The following is a 19006-nucleotide window of genomic DNA, read 5'->3' on the forward strand; positions in this document are numbered from 1 at the left end:
TTTTCAGAAAAATATTACTATTAAAAATATTTAATAGTAGAGCTGCACGCAGCGCACTGATTCGCTCAGCCCCTTCTTGCCCCGCTCGCGTTCTCTCTCTCTCACTACAACAGACACGTCTGTGAATAAGCCCCTCTCTCCGTGCACGCTCTGAATCAATGCACGGGTCAAACAGCTTTTTCCCTCAGAGACAACAGGACAATCAATCTGGAGTTTACGAACGGTTAGGCCCAATCCCAATGTCCACCCTCACAGACTCACAGACTTTGAGGCACGTTCTCACTAAGTCTGTGAGAGCTTAGGGCTGTCCCACTGTCAAATTGTCAAGTTCGTGAGGGCTCTATCGAACACATTTTATGCACCCGTAAGTCTGCATTTTTGCAGACTTGCCCACAATTCACAGCGTAGTGACGTGAAACACGAGGGTTACCGGGGGAAGCCTGGAAGAGAGAAAAAGATCCTGGCTAACCCTCTTCATAAGACAAGAAAGACGAAGAACAGTAAACAAACAAGCATGGAAGGAGCAACCAACCCTGGCGTAAACAGAAATAGAAGTTAGAAATAACAGTTAACATCAGAAAGTTTAACCTTTTCATGTTCCTGTTAAATTTGCCTGAAAACGCCTAAACAGCATACCCAAAGTAAATTGGAAGCTGTTCTTGAACCATTTGGAGTACATGCATGTAAATGATCTCTTTTGAAAGCTGACACTCTGAAGTTATGTCCCCTGTTGTCAGGACCCCTGTCAGTCCTTCTAGTGTTGAGTAATAGAAGCTTGAACACAAGGAAAGTGAAAATTTCTATTTCCGCCTAGATTTTGTTTTGAAAACAGAGGCCTGAAGAGGCCTAGAGGTGGTAGGTATTATCTGGAAGACTAAATTGGACCACAGGTTGAAGCCTTACCCAATTCAAATCAAAAGTCAAACATAATACCACAATATATTCATATTTGACACATGTTTTTATAAGAGTACATCCAGGAATTTTCTAAAAGGGTCTTTTGGAGACTCCAAAATGACCCTTTGTAACCAAGGTCAAGGTCAAATAAAAAGGTATTATTTTTCATAATTGTTATCTCTGGCCCATCTCTGGTACTTAGAAATATCATATATAATAGCTAAATCCCTAATTAGTAATACTGAAACACAAAAACTGAAGCATGAACACATTGGAGTGCTTTATCTGATTCCAAGGATTGGCGCACAAAGAACACTGATTCTGTCAACCATATTGCGCAATCGACTGTTATTTTGAAGGCTCCACAGACGCATACAAATGAGGTATTGGCATTTTCAGCTAGCTGTCAGCTACAAGGCTAACGAGCTAATTTCAGAGCCAGTCGAAGCCAGTTCGAGAAATTTGTTTAGAACGAGTGTGGGGGGGGGGGGCGGGGGGGGGGCAGGACGCACAGACCTAGTTGGCTTTAGAGGGCTGTCAACGGGGCATGGAAGCTCCTATTGGGTCGAACAAGGTGTCAATCAAAAGGGGAGGGTTCAACGGACATTTTGAGACCTTCATTTTGTAAATACTCCGTTGATAAATCTGAGAAACAAGTTGTTTCTTCCGTCGGCTAACTTGCATAATGAAACAAAGGATAATGGCTATTCATGAACGTAAAACATTGTATTTGGACGAATTACTTTACATGGTTAGATACTTTGAACCCTTGGGACTTACGCAGATCAAGTTTTGATGGCATGATTTGCACACCTGGACCTATTTGAACAACTTAGGGTGAGTACAACTTTTTTCTTTGGCATTGTTGAAGGAATGTTCACCGGAAAAAGACGTTGACTTTGCTTGCTATTGCGACTTGATCTTGAATTGGTTTATTTCAATGGAAGCACAAGAATCGTAGCTTTCCAACGATGTATAACATGTGTAGCGTCTAAAAAATATATTTTTTAGAATTTAGTGCGTCGTAACTGAGGAAGGGGGAGGCAGCATTTTTGTCTCGCGGGCGAAACAGGAGCGTAAACAGGTTAAACACAAAGCTCACTGACGGTTAATATAGCCAGAACTGGGTGTAGTAGGGCTGCACAATTAATACAATTTTAATCACGATCACGATTTTGGCTTCCCACGATCAAATTCGCGTGATGGAGCGATATTTAAAATGCGGCATTCTTTTGGCAAAGCCAATCTAGCGCTCCGTAAACCATAGGTGCGTTTGACATCGGCTGCGTGAAACGACCACAGAGAGTTGCTGCTTGCAGTCGGGGAAGAGTTATAAACGGCTGCGTAAAGTCGGACATTCCTGCTTCCTGGTTTGCTGCGTTGACGTCAGTCATGGCCGATCAAGTGCTGTTTGCTTACTTCATCACTGACAAACTGCATGGTATAATTAGCCTACGTGACAAAAAAAGTTGTTTTGGTTAAAATCAACAAATAATCATGATAATTAATCGTGATCTCAATGTTGATCAAAATAATCGTGCTTATCATTTTGGTCATAATCGTGCAGCCCTAGTGTGTAGGTTGTCCTTTGATGATAAATTCCAAATATGCTTTCATCAGATTTGATCCAACAACATTACTATTTTACCTATAATGCCGCAAAGTGCTGAACCATTCCAATTCATAGCATTTTGAGCTCTTGTAGCCTCTTGCAGTCAATCACTTACTAGGTGATGTCAAGTAAGTGTGTGAGGGTTCAGGGCTTAGGGTTTAGGGGGGACATTGGGATTGGGCCTTAGTATCATCATTCTCTGCACAAAGGAGTCCAAAACTGAGTAAATATAATAATATTTGTAGTTAAAAACATTCGGCAAATATAACAATATGAGTCCAACATAATGTTTATATTATATGAAGCTCAAAAACTATTTTGCGCTCAAATTGATTCCATTTTCTTTTCTTGTTGAAGTCCCTAGCTACATTCACTTCAAACCGACACTAGGACCTAGGTTTGAGCTGAGCTACATTTTACAACATCTGGTTTTAGTGACCTCTCTTTCTGGAGCTAAAAACCCAGAGTTTCCCTCATCTCAGGGTTTAAAAACTCAGTTTTCACTAAACCCGCTTTCTGGAAATACAATTATGATTGTGGCTACAACCATATTGTAGATTGTAGAGTAAACATGCAGTTTTAATTGTAACATCAAGAAATGCAAGGCCTATTAACGTAATTAGATATATTCAGTGTTAAGCGACATTACCTAAAGAGGTATATAAAAAACAAACATCTCCTTACTTGAGTTTCTCCAGTCTGCAGTGTGGATCCTCCAGTCCAGCAGAGAGCAGCTTCAATCCTTTTTCTCCTGGATGATTGTAGCTCAGGTCCAGTTCCCTCAGGTGGAAGGGGTTGGACCTCAGAGCTGAGGCCAGAGAAGCACAGCCTTCCTCTGTGACCAGACAGCCTGACATCCTGTAGAAAGAGGATCAATATTGTGACAGAATCCATCTGGGCCTCCAGAGTGAGTCAGCACAGAGGGGTTCATTTGGCAGGTACTGTCATAGCTGCACCTCCCCTCATTAGACAGAGTGACCCACGTAATCCAATATCAGAAAAGTTGAAGATGTAACTCTTTATCCTGTATAAGAATGATACTGTGTTCAGCATTCCATTTGTGTAGAGAGGCCAACCCCCCAGGTGAACTATAGGCAAGGTAAAGGCTTAGGTAAACAGGAAGATCCTTTTCTTATCTGAGCATTTCACGTAAGTTAGCCTAAGCAGGGCCTAGTGTGCACGCACGCGTGCAGGATCTATGCAAGGGAGCCAATGAAAGAAGAGCCATGTGACAGACAATTCTATATATTTGTACAACATGGTTTTTGTATTGGGAATGTTGGGATGATAATAGAGAATCGAGGATAAAGAACAAGCAAGTTTGCTTGTTCAATATTTCCACTATTTTAAACAGTTATCATATTCCAAAGGAAGAAATATTAGTGCATCTAAACCAGCCAAGATAAATTAGAGTAGGCTATAGGGAAAGGAATTGCACATTTGTGTGCCAGATAATATTTCCACAAAAACTCCCCCATTAAATACAATACATCATGACAGTTTGCATGATTTGAAATGGTCACTTATTATCACACTGGTATTTAATTATCACAGCAAACAATTACTGCACTGAACTGTACGTAAAGCAAAAATAACAAAACCTGTAATTATCACTCGAATCATTCACGTCTTCTATGCTAAACCTAGCAGTCACGTGAACGTGAATGAGGTGAACGAATCCTTTCTGTTTCCTCTACTGAGCCAATGCAACAGTCCCTATGCGCTGCCACGAGAATATGAACGAATTACTCACTGAGACGACTCGTTACTCCCCAGTCATTCTAAAGATTCGTTCAAAATGAAGGAATCGTTCACAAACGACACATCACGACTGGCCTCTTGGTTGACGTGAACATACCACTTTACAATTAATAGACGTACACAAAAATAAATAAAAATGGCCATTCCTCTGTATACGGAGGTAGTGACCAAATCAACTAATAAGTCTCCCTGTGTGAGTTCTTGTTTAAACTGTAGTTAAGCTGTAGTTCTCCTTTAGCTTTCCGGCAGAATAGACAGCATCTATCTTCCACTTTCCTAACTGTAGGAGCCATTTGTGTTTCTTATTGACATGTCATATTATTTTGGTTAGATAGAACTGTCAGAATATTTTGGACACTGGGTGGCAGTCATTGGAGGCACAGGGTTCTATATTTAGGGACACAGGTGACAGGAAGGGGCACTGGTAGAGGAAAGGGACACAGTTCTCACCAGACCAGAGAACAGACCACAGTGCACAGACCACCAATGACATTGGGAAACCTGGTATGTCAATCTACATTTTACAACTATGCATAATAAATAAGAACTAAACGGCAAATAAGGACTGGAAAATCTGATACATTGTGTCAGCATAAGATCACTCCTAAACTACCTGTGTATAATGGCAACGATATAGACGTATTGGAAAACTAGAAACATTAAGCGAGAACTCGCCCTTTTATTGGAACTTGAGCTTCAAACTGAAAAAGGTTTTTTGTATTCCACAAAACCTGGCCGCTATCCCCAATCAAGGGACATTGTCGTCACCTGCGCTGGTCTGACAGATTGGAAACCCTGAAGTTCAACGCGCAGGGAGAGTGTGTTCGACTGAATGCTAAAATCTTACAACAATGTCGTCTGTTTGAAAGTCGTGCAGTCGGCATACAAACGTTCCTGCATTACGCCAATGAGGTCTTATGAATAATAAACACCTAAACGGCAAAGCCCTCTCCTGCTGCCTCTTCCTAGATATTTGTAACTACCTCCCGTTCACCCTACCCTGCCTCAGTCACCTAAAATGTCATTTTACATATAAAACGGTGAAATATCAGCCTACCTGGCGAACTTGTTCCACTGAGTTGGATTCCAACTCAAGAATATCCCACCTCAGTCGCTCTTTATTAGCTACAGTAGCTACAAAATGTCCTGGTTTATACACCGCAAATATCCTGTGGTAATCCTGAGGTAAACTTCTTCTAAATTACAGTAAAAAAAAACTGAAATACTTTTGTTCTGGACTGGAAAGTCATGTTTTGTTGACTTAAACTTTCAGATGTTAGCTACATTTTTCTTATCTTTGAATTTTCTGAGCAGATATACATCGCTGGTTCCGACGTCATTAGTTAATGTCGTTCTTTTTAGAAACACGGCTAACTGATCCAGAGAGATCACGTGACAGAGCATGCAAACACGTCATGCTATTGGACAATATTATCATAGTGAAATAACAGCAAGTTCTTCTGAAAAATGAAAGGGGAATTAAATGGAAGTGAAATTAACCAAATGTATGCAAAAAAAAGTTAGCTACCCAATAAATGTATATATTTTAAAATATCAGAATGCTTATCAGTATTTATTTAATTCTGTTAGGTCATTAGATAACCATATTCTGCTCCAAAAGAGCAACATAACTGCCTGTTGGCTCTGCCTTCCGTCCTGAGAGAAGAGGAACTGCTATATTCGGATGCTGTTCGTGGATAACGGTGTTGGAACAAACGGTTAATCGTCAACACCATCATGCCTATTTATTTCTGTATTTCAACATTTTATATCTTGCTAAATATATATATATATATATATATATATTAAAGAATATATTGCGCTTATTAAAGTTATGAACTTAGAAGTGTGCTCAGGCTTAAACATTGGGTCTCACACTGGGTGTGGGAAGCAGGCTGTTCTTTGTGTCTCTATCTCTTCATTTTCAGAAACAACCTTGAAACCGGGTGGAGACGGCACCCGAGCAGGTGGGACGCGTAGGCAAGAACAACTCCCTGATGCACGAGAGAACAAGCTCAACCCTTTTTTAACCTTTTCATGTTCCTGTTAAATTTGCCTGAAAATGCCTAAACAGCATACCCAAAGTAAATTGGAAGCTGTTCTTGAACCATTTGGAGTACATGCATGTAAATGATCTCTTTTGAAAGCTGACACTCTGAAGTTATGTCCCCTGTTGTCAGGACCCCTGTCAGTCATTCTAGTGTTGAGTAATAGAAGCTTGAACACAAGGAAAGTGAAAATTTCTATTTCCGCCTAGATTTTGTTTTGAAAACAGAGGCCTGAAGAGGCCTAGAGGTGGTAGGTATTATCTGGAAGACTAAATTGGACCACAGGTTGAAGCCTTACCCAATTCAAATCAAAAGTCAAACATAATACCACAATATATTCATATTTGACACATGTTTTTATAAGAATACATCCAGGAATTTTCTAAAAGGGTCTTTTGGAGACTCCCAAATGACCCTTTGTAACCAAGGTCAAGGTCAAATAAAAAGGTATTATTTTTCATAATTGTTATCTCTAATGAAAGGTGGTACTTAGAACTATCATATATAATAGCTAAATCCCTAATTAGTAATACTGAAACACAAAAACTGAAGCATGAACACATTGGAGTGCTTTATCTGATTCCAAGGATTGGCGCACAAAGAACACTGATTCTGTCAACCATATTGCGCAATCGACTGTTATTTTGAAGGCTCCACAGACGCATACAAATGAGGTATTGGCATTTTCAGCTAGCTGTCAGCTACAAGGCTAACGAGCTCATTTCAGAGCCAGTCGAAGCCAGTTCGAGAAATTTGTTTATAACGAGTGTGTGTGTGTGTGGGGGGGGGGGGGGCGGGGGGGGGGGGCAGGACGCACAGACCTAGTTGGCTTTAGAGGGCTGTCAACGGGGCATGGAAGCTCCTATTGGGTCGAACAAGGTGTCAATCAAAAGGGGAGGGTTCAACGGACATTTTGATACCTTCATTTTGTAAATACTCAGTTGCTAACCGGAGAAAATAACACTTTTATGTGAACAAGTTGTTTCTTCCGTCGGCTAACTTGCATAATGAAACAAAGGATAATGGCTATTCATGAACGTAAAACATTGTATTTGGACGAATTACTTTACATGGTTAGATACTTTGAACCCTTGGGACTTACGCAGATCAAGTTTTGATGGCATGATTTGCACACCTGGACCTATTTGAACAACTTAGGGTGAGTACAACTTTTTTCTTTGGCATTGTTGAAGGAATGTTCACCGGAAAAAGACGTTGACTTTGCTTGCTATTGCGACTTGATCTTGAATTGGTTTATTTCAATGAAAGCACAAGAATCGTAGCTTTCCAACGATGTATAACATGTGTAGCGTCTAAAAAATATATTTGTTAGAATTTAGTGCGTCGTAACTGAGGGAGGGGGAGGCAGCATTTTTGTCTCGCGGGCGAAACAGGAGCGTAATACTTGTGTTTCAATTGCACTGTATAAATATATGCTGGGGAGGGACAGATAGCCAGTTGGACTTCGTGAACCAGCCCAAACTCTGTTGCGGTAGGGAAACGTAGACAACCCCAGAGCTCTGTACTTGTTGATTTCCAACTGCTGCATTAAAGCTGATATTATCGGACCTCTGCGACTCCAGACCACTCTTTCTAGAACACAGATTTGTGTCATTGAATACCATCATTACATATTGGAATAGACACATAGATTTTGAATCCTTCAATATATTTCTACACTGCTCAAAAAAATTATGGAACACTTTTGAAAACACATCAGATCTCAATATCTTGTGTGGCCCCCACGTGCTTGTATGCATGCTTGACAACGTCGCGGCATGCTCCTAATGAGACGACGGATGGTGTCTTGTGGGATGTCCTCCCAGATCTGTCGAAGGGCATCAGTGAGCTCCTGTAAAGTCTGAGGAGCAACCTGGCGGCGTCTGATGGGGTCCTGTTTTGGGGTCGGCTCATTGTTGCCCCTCTAGTGTACCTGTTGTTAATTACATCAACACCAATGCAGCGGAAAGTACCCCTCTACTACTTAACTGACCAGATCATTATCAGAGAAGTTAATTCATGCCATACCCTGATAAAAAACTGTTCCTTTAATTATTTTGAGCAGTGTAGTTTAAAGTTGTTACATTCTTGTCTGCATTCTGTTCTCTTTTTGCTTTAATGCTATGTTACATGTAGCAAAACCAACCTCAAGGAATATAATGGCCAATATTATCTTTAGTGATCTGTGCAAATGACCAATACAAGAGTGTTCAACTTCCTAAAGAGCAGCGTTGCACCTGACACTTAAGGCCGAAATATACTTTCCGCTATGTACGTGTACACATGCTGAATGGCTGCAGCACGTATCCTGCGTTCGTTTGGTGCCTACTTTGTGCACGTCTCCCTGGCCCTTAAATGTACGCATACGCAAGGTGCAATACCGACAGAAATCGTGGGCCAGTATACTATCCCTGCATCTCAGATGGAATGCTACCATCAACCTACCCAGACGCTCCCATGTCACCCCGCTCTTCATCTCCCTCCACTGGCTACCCATCACGGCCCGCATCAGATTCAAGACCCTGTTACTGACCTTCCGAGCGGTGAACGGGACTGCGCCTGCCTACATCCAGTCTCTCCTCCAGCCTTACACCCCTACCCGCCACCTACGGTCTTCTTCTGACAACCGTCTGGTGGCCCCACCTCTCAAGAGCACCCGCTCCCAACCCAAGCTCTTCTCCTGTCTGGCCTGCCAATGGGGGAATCACCTCCTCACCTCCATCAGAGACACCGACTGTCTCCCCACCTTCAAGAAAAGGCTCAAGACGCACTTGTTCCGGGAGTACACCAGCACTTAAAGATTTGTTGGATCAGATGTTAGCTTATTTCCTCCAGGAACACAATGACAATTATTGAGGGACTTGTTGGTCACTCCTGTTGGTTAGTTGTAACTGATTTAACTATTTGTACTCGCTGTGAATTATATTATTGTTGCTTGCTCTCCACCAGATACACTCTAGCACTTTAGAGGATCATGTTGATTAATTGTACATGCTCTTATGTTTCTTCCCTTTGGCACTTATTTGCTTTTTCACAATGTATGCTTCATGTTTTGGCTACCCGCAATGTTTGGGGCTATCTCGTTGTTTATGATCATTGACCTATGCACTTTTTGTAAAGCTCTCTCTTGGAAGTCCCTTTGGATAAAAGTGTCTGCTGAAAGAATACATGTACATGGACCATCCTCTGAAGTAAAAATAGCCAGTTACAGAGTAGTATTATACACCAAGCACACTTCTTGCTATTCCTAATCCGAAACCCTTCATGCAGTGGAAGAGGCGCCAACCATAGGGACTGACGTGGAAATTGACACCATACTGTTGAAACGATGACGATGGGTATGATTATGGATTTATCTGATTGAAAATGAAATTTTGACAATGTTCACCCCTTTTAGTATTATTTTATATTACTGGGAACCATATGTTAAGCTGTTGACTTATTATAGTTGAGCTTAGTATTATTACCACTACTGTACAATAATATGAGGAATAGTATATCTTAACCCTTGTGTTGGAGCCATTATACAACTTTGTTTTGTTTTATTTATATACCACATTGGTGATGCTAATAAATGGGCAGTTTTATGTTTGAGCACTGGGTGGAGCATTGTCTTTGGGAAGGCATATAGGTAATTAACAGCCAGGGATACACAGGTGTGTGGCTAGGTGGAAAAGCATACAGCTTTTCACCGTGTCAGGTTTGTGTGTCATTGTTTGATTTGTGTGCAAAAGAAAATGAATGGAACTAATCCAAAAATTAAATGAAATGGACTGTATTGCTGGTGCTACCGTGAGCAGGCCGTCAGCACAGAAATGCAGACATATTGTGGACATTGATTATTGGCATGCAGAACTCGCGTCGAAGCAAGTGCTTCCCTGGTCCCACCTCATTGGCCTAATGTAGGAGTTGGTAAAAGACTCTACACCTTGTGTTGTCATAAGGGTCAAACATGACTGCTATTATATTTAACAGCAGAGAAAACCCCCAAATAGTTTTTTTTTTTACCCAACTTCAAATGTCTTACTTTTCCTAGTGACCCCAACATTTGTAAAATATAAAAACAAATTAACATAACAACCACAAAGACACACACGTCCACAATGGGATAGTGATATTATGTGTGCTACTGATTTAGATGACAGAGTCTATAAAGGTGCTGCAGAAGATATTCCCTCCAGTTCTCTCTTTGATGAAGCCATGAGTGAAACTCTTGTCTAAATCAACCATACAAATACATTATGTGATTATAACTTTACTGATGTCTCATGTAGAACATAAATACAGACCTCAGTGTGTCCAGCTTGCAGAGCGGATTCCCCAGTCCAGCAGAGAGCAGCTTCATGCCGGCATCCTTCAGATCATTGTTACTTAGCTCCAGTTGCCTCAGGAAGGAGGTTGAATTCAGAACTGAGCTCAGAGAAGCACATCCTTCCTCTGTGATGTGACAGCCTGACAGCCTGTAGAAGGTAATCATGATATGGATTACTAACACTACTATCTTCTAGAGGTAGAAATAAAGAAAATCAGTCTGATCATTTCCTATGGGTGTTGTGGTGAGTTACTGTTGCAAGCTGAAACCAACAGGGGGGACAAGGTGTTCTCATATAGAGCTTCTCTCCTCTGGAACAGACTTCATGTTTCAATCAGGGAGACTGGCACTGTCTAGGTGTTTAGGGTTACATCAAGAGCACTGAGTTGGAACTCTGATTATCTGTGTTCAACATCCATTTGCACATTTTATTTCCATCTCTACTCTTGATGCATGATTATGCTTTGCTTATGGTCTGCACCTCTCTTAGTCACCGACCACCTCTGGAGAAGTGGAACCCTCACTGAATTGCTCCTCCCAGGCTTTCTTAAATGTTTTAACTATGAGTTTTCCTGAGTTTTTCCTTGTCTTCCTTGAGCAATTAGGTTGGTTTAGGTGCAGTTCTATGGGCCCTCTGTGACATAGCTTGTAGAAAGGGCTATACAAATAACATTGATTTGAACACAATGACACGGTAGTCAGTAACCAATGTGAAATATTAACCTGTCTGAGAAGCTGATGTCACTGGGCTGGATTGTACCTGTGGAATATTCTATCTCTTGTCGTATACTGAGACATCATGTGGTCATCCTGAGGTATTTCTATTATGATTATAAGAAGAATTATAAACACTATTACCCTCTGGAGGTAGAAATAAATAATATCAGTCTGTCATTTTCCTCTCAAACACCAAGATGGTTTGATCAGTCAGAGGACTGTCTGTCCAGGTTGGCTGACTTTACTTTTATCTCAAATGGAATCGTACCAAACTATAGTGTCAGAAATTGTACATGCAGTGCACCTTTTTTTTTCCTTTTTAAAAAAGTGGAGAAGGACCATTTTGAGGGAGGAACAGAAGGGTAACATTTGCAGTGGCCTCTTAAATCTTACCCTTCTGTTCTCACAAAATCGTCATAGTAGTACAATACACCAAGAAAGTATTACATATTACATCCAATAGCAGGTCTGTCAGTATACCACACAGCATACGTTTCTGGCTATTTCTGACACACAACCCTTGATGCAGGGATAGTGGTGTCAAGCACAGGGACAACAGTACACTAGCAGACAGATAAAAAACACAATGCCATGTCAATCTACAATAACATAATGAAGTAGTATGTCTTAAAGAGATTCCTGTCCCACCCTGATCTGTTTCACCCATCTCATGTTTGTCTCCACCCCCTCCAGGTGTCTCCCATCTTCCTTCCTACCCTCATTTATCCCTGTGTTTTCTGTTTGGGGTCAGTTCTTCTTGTTTGTCAAGCCTACAGTACCAGCATGTTTTTCTCTACCTCCTTTAGTCTTTTCTGCCTCTTAGTTCCCCTGGTCCATATGATTATAAGAAAGATTACAAACACTACTACCCTCTGGAGGTAGAAATAAAGAATATCAGTTGGAGGACTGTCTGTTCAGGTTGGCTGACTTTACTTTTATCTCAAACGGAATCGTACCAAACTATAGTGTCAGAAATTGTACATGCAGTGCATCTTTTTCTTTCCTTTTTAAAAAGTGGAGAAGGACCATTTTGAGGGAGGAACAGAAGGGTAACATTTGCAGTGGCCTCTTAAATCTTACCCTTCAGTTCCTCACAAAATCGTCATAGTAGTACAATACACCAAGAAAGTATTACATATTACATCCAGTAGCAGGTCTGTCAGTATACCACACAGCATACATTTCTGGCTATTTCTGACACACAACCCTTGATGCAGGGATAGTGGTGTCAAGCACAGGGACAACAGTACACTAGCAGACAGATACAAAACACAATGCCATGTCAATCTACAATAACATAATGAAGTAGTATGTCTTAAAGAGATTCCTGTCCCACCCTGATCTGTTTCACCCATCTCATGTTTGTCTCCACCCCCTCCAGGTGTCTCCCATCTTCCTTCCTACCCTCATTTATCCCTGTGTTTTCTGTTTGGGGTCAGTTCTTCTTGTTTGTCAAGCCTACAGTACCAGCATGTTTTTCTCTACCTCCTTTAGTCTTTTCTGCCTCTTAGTTCCCCTGGTCCTTATGATTATAAGAAAGATTACAAACACTACTACCCTCTGGAGGTAGAAATAAAGAATATCAGTTGGAGGACTGTCTGTTCAGGTTGGCTGACTTTACTTTTATCTCAAACGGAATCGTACCAAACTATAGTGTCAGAAATTGTACATGCAGTGCATCTTTTTCTTTCCTTTTTAAAAAGTGGAGAAGGACCATTTTGAGGGAGGAACAGAAGGGTAACATTTGCAGTGGCCTCTTAAATGTTACCCTTCAGTTCCTCACAAAATCGTCATAGTAGTACAAAACACCAAGAAAGTATTACATATTACATCCAGTAGCAGGTCTGTCAGTATACCACACAGCATACATTTCTGGCTATTTCTGACACACAACCCTTGATGCAGGGATAGCGGTGTCAAGCACAGGGACAACAGTACACTAGCAGACAGATACAAAACACAATGCCATGTCAATCTACAATAACATAATGAAGTAGTATGTCTTAAAGAGATTCCTGTCCCACCCTGATCTGTTTCACCCATCTCATGTTTGTCTCCACCCCCTCCAGGTGTCTCCCATCTTCCTTCCTACCCTCATTTATCCTGTGTTTTCTGTTTGGGGTCAGTTCTTCTTGTTTGTCAAGCCTACAGTACCAGCATGTTTTTCTCTACCTCCTTTAGTCTTTTCTGCCTCTTAGTTCCCCTGGTCCTTACATCCTGCCTGCCCTGACTTCGAGTCTGCCTGCTGCCCTGTACCTGAATGACTCTGCCTTGAGGATGACAAACCTAGCCTGCCCTGAATATTCTTTGTCCGGCCCCCTTGTACCTTTAATAGACCACAAACTCACAACCAGTGTGTGGTGTGATTATAACTGTGGTTGTGTCATGTTGAACAGATATGCAGACCTGAACCACAAATAGTTTACAATAACGTCCAAAAGAAAACACACCTTGTGTTATAATTATGCAAAGAGACGCTCACTGATGAGGCTGGGACTAGGCCTACATAAAACCTTTACCGGCATTTAAAATTTCGTTTAAGTTGCTTGGCAGATTTTGTTTGTGATAACGAGCCAGGCCACCTAAAGCTATGTAGCTAATGATGAATATAAAGTTATGTTACCTCAACGTTAACTCATGTCAGCTGCATATCTCTCCCGACTTAATAAAGCTAAGTTAAACACTGCGGTACCGCGCTCCTTCACTTGGGTGAGAGAGACAGATATGAAAGCAGAGACCGAGTACTAATGCGCCTCTAAGAAAAGAAAAAAACTAATGTATTAAATGGGCTGCATTACCATAAGCACACTGCACTACTTTGAGAGTGCTAATTTTTAGTTCAAATACACAGTTACAGATCAAATTTAACTTTTTACCGAGTCAAACCCTACTGCTTGTGTGTTTTGAGTGGTCTGGTCTTGACCCGGTATCGCCCTGACTTGGTCTTGGACTTGACTCAGTATAGCCCAGTCTTGGTCTTAGTCTTGACCCTTTCCCGACCCCTCAAAGTCTTGGTCTTGTCTCGGTCTCGATACACCTTGGTCTCGGTTTAGGTGATCTTGACTACAACACTGTCTCCTGGTTGTGTCATGTTGAACATGAATACAGACCTCAGTGTCTCCAGCTTGCAGAGTGGATTCCCCAGTCCAGCAGAGAGCAGCTTCATGCCGGCATCCTTCAGATCATTGTTATTTAGATCCAGTTGTCTCAGGAAGGAGGTTGACTTCAGAGCTGAGCTCAGAGAAGCACATCCTTCCTCTGTGATGTGACAGCCTGACAGCCTGTAGAAGGTAATCATGATATGGATTACTAACACTACTATCTTCTAGAGGTAGAAATAAAGAAAATCAGTCTGATCATTTCCTATGGGTGTTGTGGTGAGTTACTGTTGCAAGCTGAAACCAACAGGGGGGACAAGGTGTTCTCATATAGAGCTTCTCTCCTCTGGAACAGACTTCATGTTTCAATCAGGGAGGCTGGCACTGTCTAGGTGTTTAGGGTTACATCAAGAGCACTGAGTTGGAACTGTGATTATCTGTGTTCAACATCCATTTGCACATTTTATTTCCATCTCTACTCTTGATGCATGATTATGCTTTGCTTATGGTCTGCACCTCTCTTAGTCACCGACCACCTCTGGAGAAGTGGAACTCTCACTGAATTGCTCCTCCCAGGCTTTCTTAAATGTTTTAACTATGAGTTTTCATGAGTTTTTCCTTGTCTTCCTTGAGGGTTTAGGTTGGTTTAGGTGCAGTTCTATGGGCCCTCTGTGACATTGCTTGTAGAAAGGGCTATACAAATAACATTGATTTGAACACAATGACACGGTAGTCAGTAACCAATGTGAAATATTAACCTGTCTGAGAAGCTGATGTCACTGGGCTGGATTGTACCTGTGGAATATTCTATCTCTTGTCATATACTGAGACATCATGTGGTCATCCTGAGGTATTTCTATTATGATTATAAGAAGAATTATAAACACTATTACCCTCTGGAGGTAGAAATAAATAATATCAGTCTGTCATTTTCCTCTCAAACACCAAGATGGTTTTATCAGTCAGAGGACTGTCTGTCCAGGTTGGCTGACTTTACTTTTATCTCAAATGGAATCGTACCAAACTATAGTGTCAGAAATTGTACATGCCGTTTCCTTTTTAAAAAAGTGGAGAAGGACCATTTTGAGGGAGGAACAGAAGGGTAACATTTGCAGTGGCCTCTTAAATCTTACCCTTCTGTTCTCACAAAATCGTCATAGTAGTACAATACACCAAGAAAGTATTACATATTACATCCAATAGCAGGTCTGTCAGTATACCACACAGCATACGTTTCTGGCTATTTCTGACACACAACCCTTGATGCAGGGATAGTGGTGTCAAGCACAGGGACAACAGTACACTAGCAGACAGATACAAAACACAATGCCATGTCAATCTACAATAATATAATGAAGTAGTATGTCTTAAAGAGATTCCTGTCCCACCCTGATCTGTTTCACCCATCTCATGTTTGTCTCCACCCCCTCCAGGTGTCTCCCATCTTCCTTCCTTCCCTCATTTATCCCTGTGTTTTCTGTTTGGGGTCAGTTCTTGTTTGTCAAGCCTACAGTACCAGCATGTTTTTCTCTACCTCCTTTAGTCTTTTCTGCCTCTTAGTTCCCCTGGTCCTTACATCCTGCCTGCCCTGACTTCGAGTCTGCCTGCTGCCCTGTACCTGAATGACTCTGCCTTGTGGATGACAAACCTAGCCTGCCCTGAATATTCTTTGTCCGGCCCCCTTGTACCTTTAATAGACCACAAACTCACAACCAGTGTGTGGTGTGATTATAACTGTGGTTGTGTCATGTTGAACAGATATGCAGACCTGAACCACAAATAGTTTACAATAACGTCCAAAAGAAAACACACCTTGTGTTATAATTATGCAAAGAGACGCTCACTGATGAGGCTGGGACTAGGCCTACATAAAACCTTTACCGGCATTTAAAATTTCGTTTAAGTTGCTTGGCAGATTTTGTTTGTGATAACGAGCCAGGCCACCTAAAGCTATGTAGCTAATGATGAATATAAAGTTATGTTACCTCAACGTTAACTCATGTCAGCTGCATATCTCTCCCGACTTAATAAAGCTAAGTTAAACACTGCGGTACCGCGCTCCTTCACTTGGGTGAGAGAGACAGATATGAAAGCAGAGACCGAGTACTAATGCGCCTCTAAGAAAAGAAAAAAACTAATGTATTAAATGGGCTGCATTACCATAAGCACACTGCACTACTTTGAGAGTGCTAATTTTTAGTTCAAATACACAGTTACAGATCAAATTTAACTTTTTACCGAGTCAAACCCTACTGCTTGTGTGTTTTGAGTGGTCTGGTCTTGACCCGGTATCGCCCTGACTTGGTCTTGGACTTGACTCAGTATAGCCCAGTCTTGGTCTTAGTCTTGACCCTTTCCCGACCCCTCAAAGTCTTGGTCTTGTCTCGGTCTCGATACACCTTGGTCTCGGTTTAGGTGATCTTGACTACAACACTGTCTCCTGGTTGTGTCATGTTGAACATGAATACAGACCTCAGTGTCTCCAGCTTGCAGAGTGGATTCCCCAGTCCAGCAGAGAGCAGCTTCATGCCGGCATCCTTCAGATCATTGTTATTTAGATCCAGTTGTCTCAGGAAGGAGGTTGACTTCAGAGCTGAGCTCAGAGAAGCACATCCTTCCTCTGTGATGTGACAGCCTGACAGCCTGTAGAAGGTAATCATGATATGGATTACTAACACTACTATCTTCTAGAGGTAGAAATAAAGAAAATCAGTCTGATCATTTCCTATGGGTGTTGTGGTGAGTTACTGTTGCAAGCTGAAACCAACAGGGGGGACAAGGTGTTCTCATATAGAGCTTCTCTCCTCTGGAACAGACTTCATGTTTCAATCAGGGAGGCTGGCACTGTCTAGGTGTTTAGGGTTACATCAAGAGCACTGAGTTGGAACTGTGATTATCTGTGTTCAACATCCATTTGCACATTTTATTTCCATCTCTACTCTTGATGCATGATTATGCTTTGCTTATGGTCTGCACCTCTCTTAGTCACCGACCACCTCTGGAGAAGTGGAACTCTCACTGAATTGCTCCTCCCAGGCTTTCTTAAATGTTTTAACTATGAGTTTTCATGAGTTTTTCCTTGTCTTCCTTGAGGGTTTAGGTTGGTTTAGGTGCAGTTCTATGGGCCCTCTGTGACATTGCTTGTAGAAAGGGCTATACAAATAACATTGATTTGAACACAATGACACGGTAGTCAGTAACCAATGTGAAATATTAACCTGTCTGAGAAGCTGATGTCACTGGGCTGGATTGTACCTGTGGAATATTCTATCTCTTGTCATATACTGAGACATCATGTGGTCATCCTGAGGTATTTCTATTATGATTATAAGAAGAATTATAAACACTATTACCCTCTGGAGGTAGAAATAAATAATATCAGTCTGTCATTTTCCTCTCAAACACCAAGATGGTTTTATCAGTCAGAGGACTGTCTGTCCAGGTTGGCTGACTTTACTTTTATCTCAAATGGAATCGTACCAAACTATAGTGTCAGAAATTGTACATGCCGTTTCCTTTTTAAAAAAGTGGAGAAGGACCATTTTGAGGGAGGAACAGAAGGGTAACATTTGCAGTGGCCTCTTAAATCTTACCCTTCTGTTCTCACAAAATCGTCATAGTAGTACAATACACCAAGAAAGTATTACATATTACATCCAATAGCAGGTCTGTCAGTATACCACACAGCATACGTTTCTGGCTATTTCTGACACACAACCCTTGATGCAGGGATAGTGGTGTCAAGCACAGGGACAACAGTACACTAGCAGACAGATACAAAACACAATGCCATGTCAATCTACAATAATATAATGAAGTAGTATGTCTTAAAGAGATTCCTGTCCCACCCTGATCTGTTTCACCCATCTCATGTTTGTCTCCACCCCCTCCAGGTGTCTCCCATCTTCCTTCCTTCCCTCATTTATCCCTGTGTTTTCTGTTTGGGGTCAGTTCTTGTTTGTCAAGCCTACAGTACCAGCATGTTTTTCTCTACCTCCTTTAGTCTTTTCTGCCTCTTAGTTCCCCTGGTCCTTACATCCTGCCTGCCCTGACTTCGAGTCTGCCTGCTGCCCTGTACCTGAATGACTCTGCCTTGTGGATGACAAACCTAGCCTGCCCTGAATATTCTTTGTCCGGCCCCCTTGTACCTTTAATAGACCACAAACTCACAACCAGTGTGTGGTGTGATTATAACTGTGGTTGTGTCATGTTGAACAGATATGCAGACCTGAACCACAAATAGTTTACAATAACGTCCAAAAGAAAACACACCTTGTGTTATAATTATGCAAAGAGACGCTCACTGATGAGGCTGGGACTAGGCCTACATAAAACCTTTACCGGCATTTAAAATTTCGTTTAAGTTGCTTGGCAGATTTTGTTTGTGATAACGAGCCAGGCCACCTAAAGCTATGTAGCTAATGATGAATATAAAGTTATGTTACCTCAACGTTAACTCATGTCAGCTGCATATCTCTCCCGACTTAATAAAGCTAAGTTAAACACTGCGGTACCGCGCTCCTTCACTTGGGTGAGAGAGACAGATATGAAAGCAGAGACC

General features: G+C 41.5%; 1 protein-coding gene across 1 annotated transcript; it reads right to left on the bottom strand.

Moving 5' to 3' along the window:
- Positions 1-3116: 3116 nt before the first annotated feature.
- On the bottom strand, positions 3117-17259 carry LOC134017795 (ribonuclease inhibitor-like). The gene is made up of 4 exons (XM_062457825.1): positions 16918-17259; positions 14458-14628; positions 10608-10778; positions 3117-3367 (listed from the first exon to the last, which is right to left on the bottom strand). Exons 1-4 carry the CDS (start codon positions 17103-17105, stop codon positions 3190-3192), a joined length of 708 nt encoding a protein of 235 aa, XP_062313809.1. The 5' UTR covers positions 17106-17259; the 3' UTR covers positions 3117-3189.
- Between the last annotated feature and the right edge of the window lie 1747 nt (positions 17260-19006).

Source organism: Osmerus eperlanus, chromosome 3 (assembly GCF_963692335.1).
Source record: "Osmerus eperlanus chromosome 3, fOsmEpe2.1, whole genome shotgun sequence".
NCBI lineage: Eukaryota > Metazoa > Chordata > Actinopteri > Osmeriformes > Osmeridae > Osmerus > Osmerus eperlanus.

Bases quoted from the DNA above. Each gene is read 5' to 3' on its own strand.
- LOC134017795 (XM_062457825.1), bottom strand. From the start codon at position 17,105: ATGATTACCTTCTACAGGCTGTCAGGCTGTCACATCACAGAGGAAGGA. The intron at 10,779-14,457 runs GTCTGTATTCAT...TACCTTCTACAG, and splicing joins TGCAAGCTGGAGACACTGAG to GCTGTCAGGCTGTCACATCA. The intron at 3,368-10,607 runs GTCTGTATTTAT...CTCTTTCTACAG, and splicing joins TGCAAGCTGGACACACTGAG to GATGTCAGGCTGTCTGGTCA.